At 39.1% G+C, this 26485-nt stretch overlaps 1 protein-coding gene across 2 annotated transcripts; it reads right to left on the bottom strand.

The window, feature by feature from the left end:
• Positions 1-11888: 11888 nt before the first annotated feature.
• On the bottom strand, positions 11889-21374 carry SYT4 (synaptotagmin 4). 2 transcript variants are annotated; one of them, XM_071730369.1, is made up of 4 exons: positions 20855-21374; positions 17185-17993; positions 15524-15644; positions 11889-12590 (listed from the first exon to the last, which is right to left on the bottom strand). In XM_071730369.1, the coding sequence occupies exons 1-4, from the start codon at positions 20886-20888 to the stop codon at positions 12283-12285; spliced, it is 1272 nt and encodes a 423-aa protein (XP_071586470.1). In that variant the 5' UTR covers positions 20889-21374; the 3' UTR covers positions 11889-12282. The 2 variants fall into 2 exon arrangements, with proteins under 2 accessions (XP_071586470.1, XP_071586469.1); XM_071730368.1 differs by having other exon boundaries at positions 17179-17993; positions 20855-21373.
• Positions 21375-26485: the final 5111 nt, after the last annotated feature.

Below are 26485 nucleotides of genomic sequence, written 5' to 3'. Positions count from 1 at the left end.
TTATTAATTTCCAAGTGTCTTTTCTCATGCTGTCCCTAGCTTCCATTGAAATACACCATTCTGGAAAATGTAGTATTTTTGTTAAATATTATCAATAGAAAAAAAGGAAGCCAGGAAAATATAGTTTTCTATTTGACTAAAATATGAAGGGTTATATCTCATACTGAATGGCACCCAGTGTATCTGTTATCTGTCTAGCAAATGAACAAGAAAATTCATCTGAGATGCAAAAGCAAAAAGATTTTGAGTTACTTTTCTGATGCATTATGTAGACAACTATCCTCACTATTCTGTCTGATGTTGGTGACTGGGTTATTGATGAATCCCTTCTCTGAGCCGGGGGTAAAGAAGAGTGAGATCATAAGAGAACTCAATTTCCAAACTAGCCTAGTCCCATGTGATTACTGGGAATACTTCAAATGTACAGAGACTTCTATAAATTAAGGCAAAAAGGTAGCAGAGAATGCTGAGTAGTTTGTAAGTTAATATTATATTTGTGTTTAAGTGATAATGAGTTACAGAGAATAAGTGTATTAGGATCATGAACACTTGCCCATAGTTCAAAAATGCATAAAAATACTCTTACATAAAGAATACTCTTACATTTTTGGCTGTAATTTTCAAAAACTTTCAGGCTCACAGTTGCTTATTCCTTTCTCTTTTATTCTATTCTATTCTATTCTATTCTATTCTATTCTATTCTATTCTATTCTATTCTATTCTGTTATTTCTAAGGATCTGCTCTGATGATGCAAAGGGAGAGCATTGTCTATATTATTGTGGTAAACTTCAACGACACTGTCTTTTCATACATGAGGGCTAATAAGGTTTTAAATTGACAGAGATAAGGATCAAGATAAGCAATTTTTTGTCTTTTTTACTCAGCAGCGCACTTCCATTCTCTGTTCAGCTAGTGTTATCAAACCCATATCTGTGGCAGTTATGGTTTATTCTTATCCTGCGGTTATACACTGCAGGGATTGGGTCCTGCCCTGCTGATTGCATTGCTATGCTCAGACCATAGAATCACAGAACCACGGAGTCATAGAATCAGACTGGTTGGGAAAGACCTTTCAGATCATCGAGTCCAACCATTAACCCAGGCCAGTGCCAAATTCAGCACAAAACCATGTGCCTAAGCACCACATCTACTGAATCTCTACATACCTCCAGGACTGGTCACTCCACCACTTCCCTTGGCAGCCTATTCCAACACTTGACATGCCTTTCAGTGAAGAAACTTTTCCAGATTTTCAATCTAAAGCTCCCCTGGCACAATTTGAGCCCTCATATGCTATCACTATTTACTTGGGAGAAGAGACCAACTCCTCAGCCTTCCTACAACCTCACTTCAGGGAGCTGTAGAGAACAAGAAGGTCTTCCCTCAGCCTGCTTTTCTCCTGGATAAACATGACCAGATTCTCTTCCTAAGACTTGTATTCCACATATTTCCCCAGCTCCTTTGTTCTTCTCTGGACACACTCCAGGGCTTAAATGTCGTTCTTGTCATGAAGGCACAAAACTGATCACAGGATGCAGCCTCACCATTGCCCAACACAGGGGGACCATGCCTGCCCTGGTCTTGCTGGTCGCACTGTTGCTAATACAAGTCAGGATGCCACTGGCCTTCTTGGCCTCCTGGACACACACAAGTTCATATTCAACTGTTGTCATCAAATACCCCCAGGTCCTTTTACTCTGATCAGCTCTCCATCCAGTTTCCCAAGTCTGTAGCATTGCAAATCCAAAACCGGTCACACACAATGAACTTAAAAGTGAGAACAAATGCCCATGAACTGATAGGGATCAGGCAGGCTAAAATAAAGTATATCTTTCATTGTTGGAATAAGGGGGAAAACAAGCACACAAATGTGTATCAGAGACCTGCTACAGCTGGATTTTGCTTGTCTTGAAGAAGCATCAGATTTCTACTTCCTTTTCTCTCCTGAAAGCATTTTGCTCACATGCACTTTCTTCACACTAATTTACTTGTCCATAACTTTTACTGCTGCTTCATATCGCTTCTGATTTTAGCCTGGTATAATTCTCTATTGTTATGTTCTTATTTGTGATTCACAGCTATTTTCTTTCCCATATTTATCCATTGCAGCATACAGCTCTGAGGGATTTATCTCAAGAAAATGCAGTCCCCAGAGCAGCATTACAGCCCTGGAGAACAGTGAAAATAATAACTCATAACGGAAGTTTGTAGCTACTATTGATGTTGTTAAGTTTTATCCCATACCACTGAAAGGAAAATTGAGGCTAGAATACTGTTTATTTGCCTCACAAATCAGTGTACATTGGCACCTTAGATACAGATATACAGAGGTTTCCCTGTTCATCTATTAGTGTCCAACTAGAAGCTTATATTCACACAACCCTAGAGGCAATCTCGTTTGAATGGTATTACTGAAATTTTATCAGTATTGCTAGTGATACTGTGAAATACTTCTTGATTCCATAAAAAGAGTTGTGTTTTCAAAGCCATGTAAATTACTTACAGCAGCTGTCAGAGAAAATTCATGGTTATCTGTGATATTGTCTTCAAGATGAAATTAAATCCTGCAGTCACCATACAGCACCCTTGGCTGCTTAGAAAAAAAAAAGAGCTGTAACTGCAATGATATTGTTTTAACATGATGCTTTTTCCCTAGTGATTTCAAAAGAAAAGGGTCTTAACATGTTTTTGGTGCATTTTGACCTTTTGCATCTTGGATTTTGTGCTTTTTTCCTTATATTTTTGTTAGAAATTGATGCTTTCATAACACAGTATTTCTTATGTGCATGCAACTGGCCCCACCCTTTACTCCTAAGGTTCATCTGCCATGGCCCAGCAAGCTTGGACAGTGACAGCAAAGTCCTCAGGACATAGGTTTAGTTAGAGTTTCCTTCTCTGAGATGGATGGCCTTACAGGGGTAAATAAGCTCCATCTGCCTGGGTTTGGAGTTAGAGTTGTACTCCTCCTAGGATGATTGCCTGAAGGCTAGTGAACCCATCCTCCCCATGGATACATTTTGTCTGACCCTTCAGTTGTGACCTGTCTGGCATGGGGCTCCCTACTGGAGGCATATGCCATTGCCAGCAGAGTTCCCAACCTCACAAGGGCACACAAGCTCCTTCCCCACAACAAGGGGGTGCCCATGGAGGGCAATTCAGCACGTTACACAACAACCACTAAAAATGAATTGGACATAGTCCCTACTTTGGGAGAAACTCTTAAGGCCACACAGCATCTGAAAACTGGCAAGGCAGCTGGGGTTGATGGAATCCCATCTGAACTATGGAAACATGGAGGCCAAGCACTACGTGATAGATTTCATGAGTTCCTTGTGAGTTGTTGTGAACAAGGCATACTAGAACCAGTTCTCCATGATGCAGTCGTCATCACTCTGTACATGAAGAAAGGAGAAAAGTCAAACTGCGCCAGCTACCGAGGTATAACTCTGCTCTCCATTGCTGTAAAAATCTCTGCAAGAATACTTTTGAATAGATTAGTACCTGCTATAGCAGGGGAACTTCTACCTGAAAGCCAATGTGGTTTCAGAGCCAATAGGAGTACCATAGACATGGTATTTGTTCTCAGACAACTGCAAGAGGAGAAGGGAACAGAACAAAGGTCTTTATGTGACATTCATTGACCTCACTAAAGCTTTTGACACTGTGAATAGAAAGGGTCTTCAGCAAATCTTGGAACGATTAGGATGTCCCCCCCAAGTTCCTCAAAATGATCATCCTGATACATGAGGATCAGTGGGGCCAAGTCAGATTTGATAATGCACTCTCTGAATCGTGACCAATAATCAATGGTGTGAAACAAGGCTGAGTTCTCACACCCATTCTATTCACAATCTTCTTCAGCATGATGCTCCAAAGGGCCACAGCAGACCTCAATGAAGAAAATGGAATTTACATCCAATGTCATACTGATGGGAGCCTATTCAGCCTAAGCAGACTGAAGGCCCACACCAAGACCCTAAGTCACCATGGCCCAGAGTTGCTTTTTGCTGCTGCTGATGCCCTCGTTGCTCACACAGAAGCAGCTCTGCAGTGCATAATATCCTGCTTTGCAGAGGCTGCAGATCTTTTTGGGCTGGAAGTCAGCTTGAAGAAGATGGAAGTTCTCTACCAGCCTGCACCACAGGACGACTTCCATCATTCCCACATCACTATAGGCAAATCAGAGCTTAAGACAGCCCAGCAGTTCAGCTATCTGGGATGCATTGTTTACTCGGATGCCAAGATCAACAAAGAGATAGACAACAGATTATCAAAGGCATACAGTGCATCTGGGAGACTTTATAAGAGAGTCTGGAGCAATAAACACTGGAAGAAGAGTACAAAGATTGGTGTCCACAGAGCCATTGTACTGTCTACTCTTTTATATGAGTCTGAATCATGGGTCATCTACAGCCACCACCTGAGACTCCTTGAACGCTGCTGCCTCCATACAATCCTAAACATCCACTGGACTGACTACATGACCAATGTTCCTGTTCTTGGCAGGGGTCACCAGTTTTGAGACCATGATACTAAGGACACCCCTGTGCTGGGCAGGGCACATCTCCAGGATGGAAGATCACCAGCTCCCTAAGATTGTGGTCTGTGGTGAACTTGCCAGCGGCTGCCGCAAGAGAGGAGCCCCAAAGAGGAGATACAAGGACTCCCTGAAACAATCCCTCAGCTTTGGCCATGTTGACTGCCATCAGGGTCCTCTCTGGCCTCCAGTTGGGAGACATGGAGACACACGATATCCATAACACTGCTGCCTCCTTTGAGAACACACGTAACATCAGTCTCGAGGAGAAAAGACAACACAGAAAGAGCAGGGCCTTGGCTATCTCCTCACAGGAGATTTTCTGCTGTGCCTTTTGCAACCTCACTGCCTGTCCCAAGCTGGCCTTGTCAGCCATCAGTGTGCTTGCAGCAAGCATAGGGAGAGCCCTTCTGAAATTTTTATTTGCGAAGCCAAGCTATGATATATGATTTCTTATGCGGAGAAAAGACAGGAATCTTTTTTGCAACATTAATTTATATTGTAGACACTCTATTCTAGTTTATATCAGCTGATTAACTCATAATCCAGAACTCTGTGACTCAGAATTGCTGTACATGACTACTGCCTCAGCCCTGTATGCAACCACAGCCTTAGTGATGCTGCTTGCAATAGCACAGCACCCAGTATGACCTCCAATGCCTGCCCATTTCACCTAAATCCAAACTCCATGCTGCATCATACACTTTAAAAATTCAAAACTATAAGTCTTCTTATAGCTCAGTCACCTAAAAAAATTAAAAAAAACCTTTGAGAGACTGGCCAAAGAGAAAGAATAGATTCAATTCTGAATTATTAAACATCCTTCATCAGGACAAGAAGCAACTAAACATTTTCCACTAAGGTCCATCCTGTTCTTTAACAGCTTAATAGCATCTTACTGTCAGAAAGATTCATAATGAGATCCCGCATGATCTAATATGAACAGTGGATTTAAGTGCACCCTCAGTAAATTTGCTGATGACACCAAACTGTGTGGTGTGGTCAACATGATAGAGGGAAGGGAGGCCATCCAGAGGTACCTTAGCAGGCTTGAGAGGTTTGAGACTTGAGGCTGGCAAATTCATGAAGTTCAACGAGGCCAAGTGCAAAGTTCTGCACTTGAGTCAGGGCTGTCCCAAGCACAGATACAGGTAGGGCAGAGAATGGATTGAGAACAGCCCTGAGGAAAAGGACTTGGTGGTGCTGTTTGATGAGAAACTCATCAGGAGCTGACAGTGTACACCACAGCCTAAAAACCAACCATGTTTGGCTGCATCAAAAGAAGCGTGGCCACAGGTAAAGGAGATGATTCTCCCTTACCTCTTCTACTCGTCTCTGGTAAGACCCCACCCTGTAGTGCTGTGTCCAGTTCTGGATCAGGACACAGGAAGAACAGGAGCTGTGGGAGAAAGTTCAGAGGAGAATCATAAAGATGATCACAGGGTTGGAGCACGTCTCTTATGGAGACAGGCTGAGAGTTTAGCCTAGAAGACTCTGAGGAGATCTTAAAGAGGTCATCCTGTACTTGAAGGGGGCCTAGAGGAAAGCTGGGGTTGTGTAATGATTAGGACAAGGGGTAATGGTTTTAAGATAGAAAAGGGTAAATTGAGGTTAAACATTAGGAAGAAATCCTTCACTGCGAGGGTGGTGTGGCACTGGAATAGATTGCCCAGGGAGGTTCTAAATGGTTGATAGGTGATCCTTAAGGTCCATTCCAATGCAAACTATTCTGTGATTCTCTGATCTCCTTGGTGAGTGACATCCTGCTCTTAAAGAGAAGGTTACCATTTCTGGAAACTTTATACAGCTGGTGCTGCTGCAGCCTCAAGTACAATGACAGCAGCTGGTGGCGCACACCAGCACCTGGATAGATTTTTAGACTCCCAGAATGGATGTGGGTGGGCTGGCAGGGTGGCAAGAAGCTTCACCCCAGAGCAGTGGTGCTTGAGAGTGGCTGTGGGGGGGCAGCTGTGCATGGATGGCTCTGGAGGGGCTCCTCAGGATGCCCCATTGCCCCAAGGACTGTGAATAGAGGCATCACTGCTAGTTGTGTAGTTCAAATAGAAATATGGATGCAAAAGGAAGGTGGTCTCTAAGCATACAGTAGCATATCAGGGCTCTACTGCCAGGACTGGAAGTTGCTCTTGGCCTTGGGTGTGTGAAAGTTTGGTATCATAGGGAGAGGGTCAGGTACACAGCAGCAGGACAGCCAGGAGCCACAACAGCTGTTAGCATAGCACAGTGTGATGAGGCCCAGCCCTTCCCTGCAGGACTGGGTAGGGCTGCTGAAAGGTTGTGGAGCAATGGTCTCAGTACCCCTAAGAGCAAGCTTTGCAGAAGCAGATGGTGATAATTATCATGGCCCAGTCCCAGAGCTTGGGATGAGTTTGGCCTTTCCTGATGAGTGGCTTTCAAAGTTGGGGAAGCTGGAAGCTTTCTGGCAACACCACAAGAACAGGTGGCCCCATCTGCATATTCAGAACAAGTACTTCTTCACTGGGAAGAGCAAACAGGGATTTTTCAAAGCCAACTGAGTTCACACCTTGTATCTGCACAAAGGGGGGAAGGAATGAGGCCATTATTGGAGATGCCCTCCACCTGAAGATGGAGGCCCAATCTACTGACCTGCCCTGATGATACCTTGCAAGGTTAGGTGTTTGTCATGAGGCCAGGGTGTTGCTAAGGCATGCTTAGCCTTGGTAGTGCTACAGCTCTTCCATGCATGACCCAGAGCATCAAGATTTACTGCAGAGCTCTGGGGGGAAGGGTAAAACATGGGGCCTGCGTGGTGTCTCCTCAGACCTGTTACTGAGACTGGAAGTCAACTCATCTGACAGGACAACATCCAATTTTGTTGCTCGTGGTGTAAATCAGAGCCGTCACTTCAATGACTGACATTCTCAGGTCATGCACAAAGTGTTTCAGACACACAACAGCAAAACTAACAGGACAACACAAACATAACAATAACATAGAAAAAACAATAACTCTTCTCCTTTCTCCTCTTACTTTGATTTTATCTTCTGCAACTGTGATCAGTGCCCCAAATCTGCCTTTAAGACTCCAGACCTCCAGGTATTTTGTAACAGCTGTTTAGAAATGTAGGTAAAAGATACTCTAGAAAAGCCTGTGAGAACTGGGAAAATTTTTTGAATGAAGGTAATTGCTCATCAGTCAGCAGAGAAAAGCAAATAAGCATCCATGCTGGTTATAGCAGATGTTAGAGTGCCAGTAGTTGTTCAGCAGCTTTGTAAGACTTCACATAGTGGATATGAAGATAGGAAACTTCATGAAGGGAGCACAGAAGCTTAAATAGATTGTAGAGGAAAATAGATTTTGTAGAGGAAAAGAAGTGTTGTTCATGGGCATCTGTGGCTATGTATTATTATTGTGTGTGCAGCATGTTACTATCCATGATGCTGTAAAAATCTAAGGGGTTTAAGAATATTGTTACAGCTTAGGAATCACATCTCTTGCAACGAAGCGAAAACCTGTAAGGATTCTTCTTGAAGAGGGTTTGCAGTAACTTAAGATACAAATAGCAATGGGGACAGTAGCCTTGAGACTTCCCCCCTTTAACTCAGCAGTGTTATAGCTGGAAGACCTAAAGATATTCTCTGTCCTGAATAAGTCTGAAATGTTAGCCATGTGAATCAGCATTGTCTGAGGAGAATCACACAATGCAAGGAAGAAAAAAGAAGCAACTGCATTGGGAAGAAGAGAGCAGTCTCTCCCTTGATAGCCATCTCTTTGGGACAAGAGATTTGCCAGAGCAAATCTACCAGCTTATACCCATAGAAGATGTTCCATTTCATGCATCAGGATAGTGGATCCTGTCATTGATTTATGTGGCAAGGATTAGGGATCCCTTCCAGATAATTGGTCAAAGGCTAATAGTCATTAAAAGGCAACATGCATCTCAATTCACCTGACTTCTTCCTTCTCTAACTTTAGCTTGTACTCTGGCAAAATACTCATAATAACCTTAGAGATCACAGGAGCAAAGTTTGTATTTGTGTACAGCATTTGAAATGCTTTCTCTGCCTTAACTCCCAAACTGGCCTCACAGACAGGTTCCTGACATGACTTCCTTATATCAAAGGCAGCTGAAGTGGCACAGTGTGATTGTTCAAGGGCTGTATTTTGTTTCTGGAAAATAAATGGAATGTCATCAGGAAACCCATAGTAATGTGACTTGTATTGTAATTCTTCCAGCTGATATGTTATAATTCAGTTTAGTTTACATCTGTATTTCAGTCCCTATAAAGCCTGTGTAGGGCTCAGATTTTCTGTCATGGGCCACTTCTCAAGTTTTAGCCTGAGTGTACATTACAATCCAACACAATCTGAAATATGCAGCAAGAAGCTATAAATAAAAAACACAATTTGCCCAGGAAGGGTTGGCAGAACAAGTCTAATCTACCTCTATGAGAAGTGGAAGACTTTGCAAGGCAAATGTTTTGTGACAGAAGCATGAGTAGACCATGAATACAAACAATAGGAGAAATCTCTGGAAAAAAATACATTGGTAGGATACTTGTTTTGGGATGGGATGAACAAAAGCAGCAGTTTATTCTTGTCTTACATACATGGCACAACATACAAAACCAGCACAAATAACTTACAAAATCTCATACACCATGCTTCCTCTCAAATAGCTTCTATTTAAGTTACAACACCATAACGAATCAGGTAATTAGTTACGACAGATCTCCAGACATGGATAATCTCCCAATCAAGGAGCTATTATTTTTGTAAGCTACTTAGACAAACATAATTTTTTACATGTTAAATGCAGTACAGTATCCTTAACAGCATTCAAGATATTCACAATGAGAATTAAATAGTTTATAGAACAGCAGAATTTCCTGTCTCAGCAAAGGTCTACATTCGCTCCTGCCTTGTCTGGTTTACAGATGTGCTACAAGTCATCTTTACTCAGATTTTCAAGCTAAACATTGTTTTAAATGAAAAACAAAATTCTTTTACAGGTTCTTTTTTTAGATTTAATAAAAATGTCTTTGCTTTCCTTTCCCATTCCTACCCTCTAACCCCACCAACAAATGCCATTTAGCTGATAGAAATATTAACTCTCAAGCTGCTATAGGAACTTACAAAAAAATTTGATGATGACTTGCTGGATGCAAAATGATGGATAATCACAGCCCATCATAAATTCAAAATGGTGGATTTTTTTTTTTCTCCTAATGTCAGAATTTCTGCCCATTGGAGACAGATGATTCCAGTCATCTGATTTTTAGAGATAATGTACTACCTGTGGGCTAATATACAAAATCTTTTTTTTATTATTTTTCTTTTTACTTATAAGCTGTCTCACTGTCTTTCATGCAATCACTTTCGGTATAAAATTCTTGCCTTACTAGAAATTGTGACAACACTGACTGTATGGTATTGACTTAGACTCTCCCAGCTGCCCTTGGATCAAATATTATATCCCCTTTTCAATGATCCTATTGGCATTGCTGGGTTAACTCACAAGAATAGTTTTGCTCTGTGATTGCACTTCAAACCCCACTGAAGCCTGTGGGCATCTTGCCTTTGACTTGGTGGCTTTGGATTAGCTCTGCTTGGATGTGGCTGGCAAAGTCTAGCCCTTAAGCAGTTAATCACTTTCTAAAGATATAATCAAAAAAGATTCCTCTCCTTTATACATACAGTAAGCATGTTTTTACATCAAGCATTATCATAAAAAGCATGTTTATGTTATTCTGAAAATGTATTTTTACAGAAATTTATAAACACTGTTATATCAAACACATTCTCAAAAACTGGAGAAAATACCGACACAAAACCTAGAAGAGCTTCAATAGAATTCTTCCAGTACTATTTGTCTACTTGCATATTTCATATTTCAGTGTCCTTTACTGCAAATGTAATTTGGCCATGTGAGAACAGGTAAAGTTGACAACAAATATCCAACAGTTTTAAGTAGGACATGGATCTGTTCTTTAATGAACATAATTTGACAGCCAATGCATGGTTTTTTACCTGACATGCTCATTGTGTTGTATTTACTCACAATGAGCAATATCTTAATCCCCAAATAGTTTCATTCATTTCAGTGGGATTACACATGACAAAATGATTTATGCAAAAAATACTGAAAATGGTTTTTCCACTTTTTACATCCTTCTTACGTCAGCAACTGATAATTATATTCCTTTTTTTATATGTTGTAACTGAAAATTATGTAGGAGTAATATTTAAAAACAACTGTTTTTCAGAAACCAGAAACTTTAGGAAATAATCTACTTACGGCTGTGCTATAGTTCTGAGAGCCTAAAAATCTATCTGACATGACCAAGAGTAAATTTCACAGGTCTAAATTTTTTGTTTATATACTTATTTATATTACACTTAATGATCCCCAGCCTGGCACAGTTTAAGTTTAAACATACATATGTCACACTAACACGAAATCAAATGTTATTTTTCCTTACCACCAACAGGTCTCAGTACAATCAGTAATGAACTTTTATACCTATAATCTAAGTGAAATGCACTTTCAAGCAGTCTTTCTAACAAAATACTGGATAAATTTTGGTGTGAGGTTGGTTTCCTGTCTTGCAAAAGTTTAAAAATGCATTAATCTTTTTATTTTGGGAATAGGCTTACTGCCTGTTATGAACTCACAGTTCCGGAAGCTAAACAGCTTCTTGTTCATGTTCTCTGTCTAACTTGTTTCCTTGCTCTTTAATTAAAAAAAAAAGAAGAAACTACTTTTCTTCAAGTTTTACTGACTGACAAAATAAAACTGGTGGAAGGTCACAGACTGCAATGTCCTTTATTTTACCTCATCTCAACAAAAATCCTTTCCCACGGCTTGAAATGCTTGAAATGTTGAAGTTCTTTCAAGCCACATCTAATCCCAGTTCTAACTACACTGTAACATGTGCAGTCATCCATAAATGAGCCCTTTTAACAAAACAATGTAAGTTAACTTGGTTAATGATTTGTAGAATGTCTCTATTTCCATCACTGTAAATAAACTATAAATATATGTATTAAAAAAAACAACTGTAAATGATTATACAGAATGTCCACACATGAAATAACTAATTGCACACATGATGTGATACGTAAAGCAAATTGCTGAAAATCTATTCAGCCTTTGGGATGATCAAAGTATAAGTAACCAAAAATTACAAATAATGATTGAATTTTCTTAAAAGAAGGTTTTTGATGGAGGAACAGAAGGAATTCCCCTCCCACTCACCCATATTCCCCATTTCTTTTACATACTCAACTCTTTCCCCCAGTAAGCCACAGTTGGTTTTTTTTTATATCTAGTGGTATATTTTAATGAGGTCAGTTTTTGAGATCAGTGGTATTTATTAATGAATTTATCTTCTTTTGTGCAAGAGCACTAATAAGATTTTCAGTGAATTTTTCATATAATATAATTTGTTCTTATTGAATCTTAAAATGCTTCCAAATTTTCAGGATATTTAAGCTCTAGATGAATATGAATTTGATACAATTAGGTAAAAGGCAAATGAAATAGAAATTCCTTTATTTAATGTGAAAATTTAGTTACCTTCTGTTCTGATAATTCAAGCCAGTTTTTATTAACCCCACCAAGGAAAAAAAAAAAAAAAAAAAAAAAGAAAGTCTTGTAGTTACAAGCCTGTAATTATAAATAGCAAAGAAAGAAAACAAGAAAACTGCTCCTTGCCTATGGAAACATACATAGATTTTCAAGTTTCATCTCCCCTCTGAGATGCTAACCATCACATAACATATGCCACTTGGCAATTTGTCTCCTAGGATATTCACAAATTTCCTTCCAGTGCTCTCCACCTGTTCCTTCTGCTGAAGATCCCAAGGTTAACCGGCCAATGACCTCATTCCTTGACCCCCTATCTGAATCTAAAACCAAAAACTCAATGCTGATATCATCAAGGCCCTCACAAGGAATGTCAAAGACAAACAATTCATTGAACACTGCATTGGGAGTGCATTTCTTCACATGGGTTTTCTTTTTAGAAATTCTCTTCTTAGCATGGTACAGGTTCACTTTGACATAAGGGTCTGCAATGAAAAGAAAAAGCACAGATCAGCTACTGAATAGTACTGGTTAGAAATTCTTTGATCCAGTTAATGGTAAATTTAATAATTTACCAACACAGTTACATCACAATAAGGAGACATTTTGAGTTAATAGAGACTATTAATATCATCCACTGTTTGTGTTTACCTCTAACTCCTTTATGGTCACCAATGATGTAAACAAGATATTCAGCTTAGAACATGATTCATCTGAATAAATACAGGCATATCCTTCATGATATGAATACTGCCCTGTAGTTCACTCTCTACTACTGTAGTTCACACATCTCTTACTACTACATGTGAAGATGATCTGAAAGTACACTAAATTCTAATGGACCCTGACAAGTATGTATCATTAAGGATTTATGTGAGAAATAATTGCGATTTTCACACATTTTACCACTAGGGGATAATTATTAGCATTAATAAGACTCATGCGAAAAGAAGTCTCAGAAAGGAGAGAATAAGAAGGTGCTGAGGTAATGGATGCTATTAATTTCTACTGTGGTTCTACCAAAGTTGTTTAGCTGGGTTGCATTACTGCCACTAATTTTGTTGAACAAATTTATCACTAAACTTTAAATGTAAGAGTAATTTTGTTAGGATATGTATTTGACTCAATGTCTGTGCTATGCTACTATTGAAGAAAGGGAAAATGTCCCTGTTTTTAGCTATTAACTCTGAATGTTCACATTCTTCATAATAAACTGTTGCAAGTTTCATTTGCTGTTGTCTTCAGCAATGGCTATACTTCTTCCTTCAGAGGAATTCTAGAGAATGCTTTAGAAATCATTCCTTTCAAGTACTTTAGGACTTAGTTCAGCGTAAATATGAATGTGTCCTATTCCAAGTCCTCAGGGTGGAAAAAAGCAGTGCAAAATCCTTTCTACTGAACCCAGTCAAAAAAGATAGTCAATGTAAACAGTTTAATCAGTTAATAAACAACAAGAATACTTGAATGCTTCTTTTAAAGTAAAGTTAAACCTGAAAATATTTAGAAACTCTGTGCCACAGTTATCAGACTGAAACTGCCAGAGGGTGAAATGGTTTTGTTTCCTTGAACTGACACAGTTTTAACAGGAGTAAGTCATGATAGAATACATCTTCACTTTCATTCTCTATCACCATAATAAACCTTTTAAAATAGGTTTCAAGGTAACTTAATGTCTGCTGGATTTAGAATGAATGTCTGCCATGGAAACATTAAAAATATCAAGAATAATATCCATCAGTGGATTCACACTGTTGATTAATTTCTGTTTGAAGGCATCTTCTAACTGTAACCTCTGGCCAGCTTTTGGATAAGATTAGAATTTTTTTCTTGATTTTATTAGATGTTTTAGGAGATCTTAACATTAGTGATCAAGGAAACCAACAAAGTTGTGGGAATGGAGTAGCTTTTGCAAAAGTAATGTTCCCATCTTCCTAAGGATATGGAGCCATGCAACTGTTCAGCTGGCTCCCGAGAAATACCATTTCACCCTCCTCTTTCTCCGAGATTTATGTTGGGGTGAGTAGAAAGTCAAAAGAGGAAACAAGGACTGATGTGAGCGCAGCATATTACTGATACCCAGTTATCTGTTGAACTCTTCTTTCCTGATGAACATCAAATAATGAAGCACTGTCTAGATGAACCAGGTGTCCAGACGTAGCATAGCAGCCTGTATCTCTTGGCAATATTATATGCCTAACATAGTTAGCAAAGTTGTACTGAGGGAAGCAGGAAGAGCAAATATAATTTATAACTGTACTCATAAGTTGTACAGCCAATAAATGTGTAGTTTGAATGTGGTATAGGGTCCCAGTGGCAGCTCAGACAGGAAGAGCTTTTCTTTTCCTCTTACTCTGATAGATGGGTGAACCTCAGTCAGACTTAGTCTGTTGAGGTCAGCTTGTTGTCATGGTGGCTTCATGAAACTTCCACTATCTGTTGTGGGGAAAAATCTGGTGTGATTATTAAAAGTATACATGCTCTATTATAGGAAACTGTTTGGCTCCACTTGTGTCTTTTCTTCTTATGGTATGTGAATGAAATTGAGATCAGAAGGAAGTAGAAAGACTGCATCATTTGCTGTTGTAACAATGAATGACAGGTTCCTAAAACTACTTAATTTTTAAAAAAGCCTGTGAAATGAAAGAGCATAAGTCCTATCCAGAATCAACAGTGGACACACTAGTGTTTGTATACTCCCTTGTTGTATACTGTTCTTTTTGTAAGGTGGTCTTATCCTTAGCATACTGTACATTAAATTTTATTATTATTATGTTATCTGGCACTAATGCACATCTAAGTTCTAGTACTGGTTTCAAAGAAGGTTCCACTAAACACAAGATGGCAGAAGGCCAAGAGAAAGGATGCAAAAAACCTGCTTCTTAGTGCAGCTCCTGGTAAAGCATTGGTGTTGTCACAACCTGCATCCAGGACTGGCACAGTTCGCCTTTTCACCTTGCCAAGTAAGTCCTAGTGTTAGTGAGACAAATTCAGAAGATGTAACTGGCTGCTTTTCTTGGTGCTAAGCTGAAATAAACCATATGATGATCTCACTCAATACTGTTCTATAAATAACCAACTTTTTGTCATCAATAAAAGCTTTTAGTTTCTGCAAACATCCTGTACTTAAGGCTGATGGTTTCTGTTTAAGACTTACAAAAATCACTGGATTTCAGTGTCATGGGTTTTTTAAAAGATGCCATGGTTTGTTAGAATGTGATTGAAGAACAAGTTTGTAAAATGCAAACCCTGGAAAATAAAGCATTGACCTAGATATGAATAAAATGAATAGGCTGCAAATGATAGAGACACTTATTTCTGCATTTATGGGCTACTTTTAGTCTTTGAAATGCCGAAAATCAGATGTCTTCTCTCTGATTGTTTTATATTCTTAGGGCATATTTATTAATCAAAACATTACCTGATAATCCTGACACATCAGATTTAGGTAGATGTCTGGCTTTTAAAACAACAACAGTGAGAGTGTTTGTTGTAGACTGATAACAGAGAGAGATCAGTAATTCTCCACGTCCAGATGATTTCTGAGGAAATGAAAGAAAAAAAGAAATAAGGTTATTTACAAGCGATTATACTGACCAAGCTTTAAATCAAAATTAACAATATATATAAAATGTCACATAACTCTATGTTCTGAAATGTTTTAGAAGGATATAACTTATGAAGCTTTGCATAGCAAATATAATTTCCCTCTACTGTAGTTTCATAACACTTCTTATGGTTGGTTGTTAGGCTGGACAAAAATAAAAAATAAATAAGTGGAAGAATAGGTTGATATGGCATCATTAATTTAAGAGATTAGGAATTAAATCTTACATACTGAGAAAAAAATACCAGTGAAAAACCTCATCTTAAACAAAACAAAGTTCTGGAAAAGATATAATTTAAAAATTAATTAATTTTTAAAAATCTTCATTAAAACTTTTTTCAACAGGAAGGCTTCATAGACTTGGTAAAACCCCATCCCTGACACTTTCTGAAGTAGTATAATACATATGAAATAAAATAAGATCAAATAATTTCTTTATGAATATTAAATTTAAATTTGCAGGAGTATTTTATTTCACAGAAAAGAGGAAGGCAAGGGAAATAAGCAAAAATAATACCTTGTATTCCATAAAGTCCAATAAGTTATCAACAAATTATCAGTGACATAGTTATAGTTGTTGTAATAAAGTGACAGGATTGCAAAATAACAGTATTTGTTATTGGTATGTTGTCTGGTAGACATTTATTTGATTTGGCAGCATGTTTGCTCTTTGAAAACAATCAAATTGAAAGTCAATACACATTCCCCTTCCTTAGTAGAGATTAAGTGATGTGTGTGTGATGTATGTGCATTTCTCTAGTTCAGCTGTGGTGGTTGTAAATGATCATTAGATTCTCAAATTAGGCAAAATGATATGAAGTATTTCTAGCCCACTATAGTTAGTGTTCTCTTACACTAATTCCAAAAAGGTTTTGGCTTCTCCCTCATGTGTTCCCATGGTTAGTAGACCTGCAGCCTGTGTCACAATTTTTGAGAGAAAATAGTGACAGCACTGAAATGAAAGAACACGCTACTGCATCAATAACACAGTGCCTAAGAGGTTCCAATCTCTTAATCAAAGACTAATTGCATTCTTTAAAAATCTACAAAAACTACCATATGGTTAAAGTGAAAAGTATACATCAGCTTCAGTAAGATTTAAGAAAGAATTATTTCAAACAGAAAAGAGAAGGGGAATGTTATATAGATCTTTATATTCTTTCCTTTTAAAGCAAATGGTTGTGAATTGAGCTCTCCTGATCTAATGTAAATGAGTCCACTCAAACCTTCTGGACCAGCTGAATAAGCAAGTAGAGTTTAAGGCATTAGCAATTTCTTGAAACATGCTCATTGTAATGTTCTTTTATTGCATTTGTGGAATTGCTTCCCCATACTGCCATTATGAAAGCATCTCAATGACTTTCATGATGAGCTTGTTGTCTTTGTTTTCTAAGATGGTTGCAGCATTACACAGGAATCATAGCTAACACTAGCACAATATTTTAAAGCTTAAATAAAAAATATGTTACCCTAACATTTCTTTTGATGATCTCTCTGTCCATTAGCAGCCTTCCTTCTGACAGCTCAATTCCTGCGAGGGGAATGAGGACTTCTCCAATGACATCATCTCTGGAAAACCTGTCAAAGCTCAAGATCATAAAGTGAAGTGTTAGGTCTTGAATTTGGCTATAGGGGATCCCATAGAATGTGAAAGTCTCATCGAAAGCTGGATCTAAGGTTTTCCTCAGCACTCTGGTTTTCACCTTGTGCTTTTTCTCAGGGAGAATTGTCATTTTGATGTAGGGATCAGAAGTCATTGACTGTTCATCCATTGCTGGCAGCCCACGTGCCTCTTTGATGTTCACTACAAATGCCTTTTTCTCGAAGTTGTACTCTAAGGAGAAAAATAGAGTTCCTAGCTTGTCTTGTTTATCTTCAGATGACAGGGAAGTGATGGATTTTATACTGTCAGGGGATACTGAATCTTTCTTCCTTTCTGCAAAGTTCTTGGGAGATGAATTTTCAAGGCCTGGAGAGCTCTGGATTTTGGGGGTTGTTTTGGGGAAGTTGCCATTTAGATCTCTCTTCTCCAGGTCAAGATGGAGAGAATTCTTTGGCATTGCTGACTTGTTCTTTGATTCACTTTTATCATCTGCTCCAAACTTCTTCTTACTGTTGAGATTCTCAGGGTAAATATCAACCCCCTTCAAAACATGGACAAACTTATATGGAGGGGTCTTATTGGATTTGGAAGATTTACGTTGACAGCAGATCCAAGCAAAAAGGGAGACAGAGAAGACAAGGCCAAATGCACTAAAGATCCCAACCACTGTAGGAATTTCATCTGCAAATCAAATAAATAGCAACAAGCACATAAGCAGCCATGCCTTGGACTCTGTGTGATATTTAATAAAGTAATAATTTAGTAAGACAGACTGATACAAGATGCTAATAGCAGCAGGATCAACAGACAGCAAGTGCTTCACATAGTACATATTGCTCGCCACCTGCAGGCACGAATGTGTAGTCCCTTATTAAGGCACACGTTGTATTAGTATTTTTCCATACCCAGAGTGCCTATGAGGAAAATACTATTCCCATCCTAATAGTAATAACCATTAGTAATTGCTCAACTATGTCATCCTTTTGTGTGCAGTTTCTGAGTTTATGTCTATGAGTAATACCACCTCTCAGAAGGTTTCAGCATTGACTTTATGGAGATTTGTTGGTTAGATAAAATAGATTCTGCAGTATGCATTACTTACAGATACATCATCTGCTTTTCACACTGCTTCCTAAAATATGTTGTACATCCGATTAACTCATTTTTATGGTCTGATTCCATAATTGCCTGGAGGTATCTCTTGAAAGAACTGAGTTTAATTGGAGGTTATAACACTCAACAATTTCAATGGGATTTTGAGTATTTTGCAGGAGGAAGTCTATCAAGAAAATTTAGAATAATTATATACCAAGTGTCTTTTCCAGGTGGATGTGACACTGGGCAGTCACATGAGAGTCCAAAGCTGAAAAAACTATTAAGTCTATCATTGATGACCACTAAGCTTTGCATCTGACACAGTATGAATCAAAGCTCTGGGGAGTTTACAGCAAGGGTCACTACTTTTAAGTAGCATACAAGAAAAACATTAAAACATTTTTCTCTTCTATCTTGACATGAATCCTATACTTAAATTTAATAAAGAGAAAACTGAGCAAATGTTCAAACCCCAGCTGTCATGTGGATATGTTAGTTACATATAGGATATCATTAGCCCTCCAAAGCATGCATCGAAGGGGCAAATGAGCACAACTAATGGAAAATCCAATTTTACCCATAAGTAACATTACTAAGTGAGTTTAAACCTCCCACAATGTAACAATCAGAGCTTAATCTTTATTCCCTGCAACAATGGAAGACCAGTAGAATATTAATGGAATGGCATTGTTTATGCAATATGTGTATAAAAACAATTGTGTAACAGTTCTGGTTCTCAAAAATCACTAGCAGATGATTCTGGATGAGAAAAGCAAAACTGTCATCCCTCTATAAACCACTAAATCAGCTTCATCCAGATAAAAGCTGGACAGATAGACATGCTGCCACTATATCTTTGCTTTTAAGTGGAATAAGTAAAAAAAAAAAAAAAAAAAAAAAAAAAAAAAAAATCCAAAACATTGCTATCAGAGCAAAGTAGGACATTATGTTCCAGCACAGAAAGAATCAGGCCTGCTTATTAATGTCTTCTGATAATATTCACATCATTTTCCTTTTGCCTACAAGCCCTATCATACTTAATTGTAAGAATTTAATAAAATGACTGAAAATTTTAGACATGACCAAAAGATTATTTTTTCTAACTTAAGCACGTGGCTCTGAGTTTCAAGGACTCCCTGGTCTATAAAAATTTAAATATATATAGCATAAAAGTAGAAAACAGACTAATCAAAAACTAATCAGAGCATTTTAATAGCTTTTACAAGTGATTTGCACATTTATAATACTTCTTCATGACATGACATACCTTTTGTAGTAACACAAATTATGCTTTATTTTAATTCTACAAGTACTGAAAGGAGTGGTAGAATGAATTTGGTGGTTAAAATACAATTATCTTCCTTAAATAAGTAATTAAATAAGCATGATGTCACAAATGGGGTTAGCAACATTAGGTGGGTGGGGTATGAAAGAAAATAAAATTATAATAAAAATGGTTTTATATTTACAATTAATTATATTGTAACCTGAATTTTTTGCTTGTCATAATGTAAAGAAATTGTTTAACATTTGAGGCAGTGTATTAATAGGAAACATCACCTACTGATCTGGGAGAAGTTATTATTTTGGTTGTGTGATGTAAATCTGGAGTCACTTCACTTAAGTCAATGGAACGATCCTTGAATTAAACCACTGCTAAAGCAAATACAATCTAATCTAGAGTCAATATTTGTAAAGCAGAGTTCAGAACATTTCTACTTACTTCTTTTCTGAGTAAAGCTATACATGTAAGTGCACATATATGATGTTTGTGAAACTTGTGGTATCACAGTGAATCGCTCTACATCCAGTGCATAAAAATGACAAGACTGAAAACTTCATTATCATCATTGCTATTCCCAATGAACCCAGATTGATCAGGATGCAGCTGTTCAGTTAAAAACATTGGGTTCATGTGTTTTCCTCTTTCTAGCAGTGTTCTTTACAACACTGCCTTTCACTTTAACTAGCAGCTGGCAAGTCTTTCTCTACAACAATTAAAAAAAAAAAAAAAAAAAAAAAAAAAAAGGAATGACAATTCTTGCAAGGATGTCTTGAACAAAGATTTTCTCTGTAGCATAGGATGCATTTGCATCATTTAACACCACACTGCCTTAACCAAGCCAAACTACTGTAAACCTCTCTCATCTGAAAACGCACCTACAGAAACCTCTTTACATCCCCCGATGTTTTACCAGGGGGAGCAAGTAGGGCGGAAGGAGAAGAGAGAAGTCAAAGAAAACAAATTCACACAACTTCTGAGATCGAAGTGAACTGAGGATGGGGCGGAGGTGGGAGGGGGGATGTCAGGAATCACCTTCCTCCCAGCAAGCTGAGTGCCGGGTGGTGCTGGGTGGCTCGGAAGGGGCTGCCTGGAATGCACTTTGCCTGTGGAGGGGAGCATCCCCTTGCCCCGTGGGTGGGGAGTTGGTTCGGGACGCACTTACCGAACTGCTGGCGGCTGGCGGCGATCGGAGCCATGTTGGCGGCGTGCGCTGTCCGCGGTGCTAGCGCTGCTGTCCGCGGTGCTGAAGCTGCCGTGAGTCGGGCGGCAGCCGCTGTCCGGGATGCGGGAACCGCCTCCCTCGGTATTAAGCGACCCGCCCGAGGTACCGAAACACACTGCTCTGCTGTCCTCACCCGCCTCTCTGCTCCCACAGACCCCGACCAACAACCGTCTTTTTCTGGCGTGGTTTAAAAGAAGAGGGGAAAAAAAAAAAGAAGAGAAAAAAACCACCACAACAACAGCAACAACAACAAAACAAACTAAAAGCTGGAGACAGGAGCAGCGGGGAAGGTGTAGGAGGAGGCTGTGAGGGGGCTGGAGAAGAGGGGGAGGGGAAGCTTCAGTCCTCCCCTCTGCACTCTGATTTGCAAGCCCCTTCCTGTTTTGGCTCTTCTGAGTAGCTCCACTCCGAGACTGAAGACGTGGTTGAAACCCAAATTGACGCAATCCTGACGCTACAGGGCTGAAATCAGCACCTTTCCCACCTCCCATCCCCCCTCCCTATCCACCACACCCTTCCTCCTGTTCTTTCCCCCTCTCCCTCCCTTCTCCCCTCATCCCCTCCCTTCCCCCCCACTCCTTTCTTTCCACCCCACACACACACCCCCCCCCCCTTTTATTTTCTGGGCAATGAACATGCACTTATTGATTATTTTAACTTCCTTGCTGCAGCATATGAGTTCCCCCCCTTCACCGGACACAGACAGTGAAATGCTAATGTCTGTAATTCAGTGCACCCAGTGTAATACATGGGTGTGTCTGTTTCACTGGGCTAAGATTTATCTGTTTGCTTATTTATCTATCTGTCAGCTAGACAAGACCACAACGCCATGAAGGAGATGCTAAGTCGGATGTTCCAGGCACCCTGGCACCAACTAGAAGGCACACATTTACCTCCTATGAGGGGCATGATAGACTTTCTGTATTTGAGTCACAAAAACTCACGATTGCCACCTCCCTGTCCCCCTCCCTTCCCCCCTTCCCCCACTACTCCCACGATCCAACATTGCAAAAACACTCAGCCCTCACTTTGGAAATACATTTCTCTTCCTCTGACCTTCCTGTAGGTCTTAGTAAAGAACTAGATTTACCTTGATACTTCTGTGTTTTACCAGGATCAGATGTCTGTCTCACAGTCTGGACTAAGAACATGGGGTGGGGGTGGAGGAGGCTGTCAAGCAGGAGTAGGGAGGAAAAGAACAAGAAAGCAGGGCTGCTTGTAACTAAAGCTTCTACAGCATGTGATAACCAAAGAGAAATCCTGGTGCAACAGAGCTCCAAAAGCCAGCACCTGGCATCCAACTCTTCCTGGATTCAGAAGGAATAATAGCAGCCAAGCTGGGAGCTCGACTGCTAATTCTGATGCATAAATGGGAAACAGGTGTTGTTGCTCTTCCCAGTAACGAAATCCAGATGCAGGCAGAGCCTGACAGGACCATGCTCAATCATGGGCCACTTGGAAGCTAATATGTCTTGGCCCACTTAAAAGTATTTCTTTGCTTCACAGTTAAGACAATGAAGCTTCTTGGATTTCAGAAAAATTAGAATATGAAAGCCACAGAATCATGCCAAAGTAGTATCAAGACACAGGTGAATTAAATGCCTAGTTTACCCTGACAAGCTTAAAAGATTTTGGTTAATATTACTTGTGACCATCTATTTCTGTAACACCTTCAGCAATTTGGCCTTGCTAGGCACCTGCACAATTCCTCCAGGAACAGCCATATCCACTATACCAGTCTTCATCACATCCTATCCCATTTAATACAGTACAGAGAACAGCTTGCCAGCACTGTTCCTCCAGAAAGCACTTGCTCTACAATGAGCTTAGGCTTAAGAATACTGCAGAACTCTTGGCTAATTTCTTTGTTGGCAGCACAATTAGATCTCAGATGTTTGGGCTCAGACGTGGGTATCAACCCATCAAATCTGGCTCAATTTTTTTTTTTTTTTTTTCTCAGCTCTACTGTCCATGTAGCCTTCCCCTTCCAAAATACATCCATGCTCAAAACATGCATCCATTGAAGGTAATTACACCTTATTTTAGAATATATTCCAGCTATATAAGCCTCCAGACATGTCTAAAATAAGCAAGATGCTTTAAGAAATTTAGAGTTAAGCTTGTTTAGCTGGGATTTTTAATTACTGTAAGCTGCTGCTGTGTCTGGACTTCAAAAACAATGGAGCAAAAATCAATATATGATAAAATTTGGTAGTATCCAATTTGAGCTTGGATACAGTAAATATATTTATTATGTTGACACGACTTACTGTAAATAATTTTTGGAAGGTTTTTATTTTTGTATGAAATGCAAGGCATTCTTTTTTGATGTACAGAAAGTTTATGGAATACATGGACATACAACCAATGGATTTAGGGTTTTTTCTGCTTTCATTTATCAGATATCTCAAGGATATAAAAAAGCTTTTACAGAATTTGTATATCTTTATACAGTACGCAGATTACTTTAGCATTAAGGGGGTTTGGGTTTAGTTTTGTTTGTTTGTTTTTTCCTGTGATGATTTTGATCAAATGGGAATATAAATGTCATTTTAGGGTTTTTTCCCCCTAAAATTCCTGGTAGTTCATGGTAATATTTAGACACTAGTTAAGAACTGTTTGGTACTAGGTGCTGTACAAATATATTAAATATATTTTAAAGAGACCTTCCTTTTATTCAGTTCTATGTACATGTAGATCATTAGAGCAGTATAGAAAAGGCTTCTCCAAACTAGCTTTCTGTCTTTAGAAACTTGGAGCTGACAAGACCCTGCATACACATACCCATTTATAAACATATATACAGGAAAGCAAATTAATGCTTTTATCTCTTTATTGAATTGGTCAGTGAGACAGAAAATAACCAATTTTTTTACATTACTTGTGAACCTTCTGTATTTAATTATGTGGCTCCCCTTAATGGAACAGAGTGCACATCACAAAAAATACTGGAGGAGGAGGTGTAGTACTGAGCTGCTGACACATCTTGAGACAGACACACTTTCTGCTCCCTGTGTTGTGCAAGCACCATCTAGTGTACGCCTCAGACCCATCAGCACTAGATGATGAGTATACACACATGTAGGCAGTACAAACACTTAACAAGCCACTGCTGCTTCATTACACTTCTAACAAGTGGCCAGAGGGAAAAAATCATCATGTGAACCCTGTATGTTTCTTAACCATTTAAGTGACTTTCAGCTCAGTCCCACATAACAGCAGTCACTCTCAATTTTTGTGGCTGTATGTTCTTCACATTCCCCTCTGTTGTAAGAAAACATCCTGAATGCTTTAGCAAAACTTCAGAGTTTGCAACAGATTCATCTGTAAAAACTTGGATTTTAATACTCACTGCCCAGGTAATATTCCCTTCATTTTCTCAGCAAACAAGATACAGTGACCTCTAATACTTCCAGCTCAGAGACAGAACATTAAAATGAGCTGGTTCAGATTTTGCCTGCACTGAGTTACAACAGAATGAGCCTCTGCAAATTATCACTCTATGTCATCTGACTGACTGTATCAAAACAAGGCCTTCTGTGGTCCGAAAACCAGATTACCAGTGCACATGCATGCGCAGAGCATCTTTCTGCTACTCTGAGAAGAGGGAGGGTGGTTGCTAAGCAACAGAGTCCATACATTTCCCGGGGTAGATAATCCCCAAATAAGTGTATGGGACTGGAAAAGTTGATCCCCCACCTGCAAATTAACTGTCACTGCTCTTAAGATCCCAGAGCCTCTGTGTGAAGATCATGCAATCCTCTCCCTTTAAAAGAAAAAAAAACAAGTTATTCTAAATAAGATCCTTTTCCTAAAAAAAGTCAACCAATAAAACTTGGTGATATTTATGTATGAGGTAAGGCTGGTGAAACAGCCCCTACCTGTCTTTGAGAAAAGTTTCCCTTGAGCTTAAAGACAGAGTATTACAGTTTCAAAAACAGCATCTAGTTTTCAGTTCTGCAGTTGCTAGGTGCTAAACTACAAGCATTAATTAATACTACTCAGCACCTATGAAGATCAAGCCCTCCAGACATGCTTAAAAAAGAAAACCCCAGTAGGAACAGAGATACAGGTTCCCAGTTTTGGGAAGTACAGAGAATTCAGTTCTTCTGAACATGAAACAACTTCAAAGGGATCTGCAGAGGTAGTTACATGCTGCTTAACTTCCACTTCAGTTAGCGCTGCCATCAGCCAGTGGAAAGGGGCAGCATCCCTTCCTGTCTCCTGTCTCTGCCTCTGACATTCCTAAAATGCCTAAAGGCATCTATTTGGGTGCCACACAAACACAAGAGCCTTGATTTGTCACCTCAAGACTCCACCTACTGCCTGTTTGTCCTTACAGACTTGTTCCTTCCTAGTTTGACTGAATCCAGCTGCACACATTTTAATGTCCAGTGCTGTATGACATACTTAAGTGTGGTCTCCAGTTTCTCCTGCAAAACAGTGTACTTTTTAATGTTTTTTAATACATTTTCTGGAATGTACTAAAAAGTTCCACATACAATCAGATACAGAGTTCCTGTAGAAGTACAAGATATAGACCTAGGTAACAGGATCTTCCTCTAGCTCATATGCCACATCTAGAAATCTAATTTCAGGCCTACATATCTAGAGATCAATTCCTCCCACTTTGAGACTTGGCTGAATTGCCTCTGAACATGTGTCTAGAGTCACTGAAAAAGTCCTAAGCTTCCATTAAGAACTAGTGTATAAACAGGAGACCTGAACACACCTGGAGCAGCAACTGAAGGTGAGACCAGACTGACAGAGTGTCTAGGCTAGGTAACCTGCCTCCAATGTAGCTATGGAACTTTATTTAAGCAACTGAATAAATTCCCTAGCTCATGTATGGATTTTTAGAAGTTAAAATTAATGTTTTATACATGAAATTAAGTGATGCTCAGCTTTAGGCTGAGCAGAAACTTTCCCTTGACTCCAGTGGAGGTATTAGCAGGGCATTCATTTTCTATAGTGGGACTTCAGAAGAACAGGCAAGGTTTATCCAAGAATGACACATATCACTGCCTCTTCAGGATCTGAGGTAGCTTGTGCAGTACTTTTTTAAGTACAGTAAGACATGTATTTTGTTTTATTTTTTTCATTGCAATATCTCCCTGCAATTTCACATGGTGGATAAAGATGGGGGGAAAAAAAGACCTCACTAATTGCAATTATGTTTTCATAGCAAATACTCCACAGTGATTTCAGTCCATGTGTACTGGCATGCACAGTCTTTGCACAGTTTCTGCAGATCAGGTCTCTGGGTGCTAGAGGTACATTTATGCAATAAGTAGAATTTGGTTTTGGAGGAAATAGCTATTATGTGACATTTCTTACCTTTTTTCTTTATTTTTAAGAGAAATTTGGCCTGCCAATATTTCGCTTTAGGTCACAGTTTTATTTCAGTAACAGCTTGTTTCTTCTGGTTTTAATGTGCTAAGAAGGTTCATAAAAGGTAGTGTATGAGAGCTGGTAAAATTACTGGGTCTGTTTATATATTAGAGGCTCTGCAATCCAGATGAGTCAGAATATCTCTTGCAGCCAGGTCTATAGATACATTAGGAGATAGAA

This window comes from Heliangelus exortis, chromosome Z (assembly GCF_036169615.1).
Source record: "Heliangelus exortis chromosome Z, bHelExo1.hap1, whole genome shotgun sequence".
NCBI classification, from domain to species: domain Eukaryota; kingdom Metazoa; phylum Chordata; class Aves; order Apodiformes; family Trochilidae; genus Heliangelus; species Heliangelus exortis.
Note: the sequence above shows the minus strand (reverse complement) of the source record. Positions and strands in the feature narration are given on the sequence as shown.

Excerpts from the sequence above, each read along its gene's own strand:
- SYT4 (XM_071730368.1), bottom strand. The coding sequence starts at position 20,888 with ATGGCTCCGATCGCCGCCAGCCGCCAGCAGTTCG. Across the intron at positions 17,994-20,854 it reads CGCCAGCCGCCAGCAGTTCG|ATGAAATTCCTACAGTGGTT; the intron begins GTAAGTGCGTCC and ends TTTGATTTGCAG. Across the intron at positions 15,645-17,178 it reads TCATCAAAAGAAATGTTAGG|AAATCATCTGGACGTGGAGA; the intron begins GTAACATATTTT and ends TCATTTCCTCAG.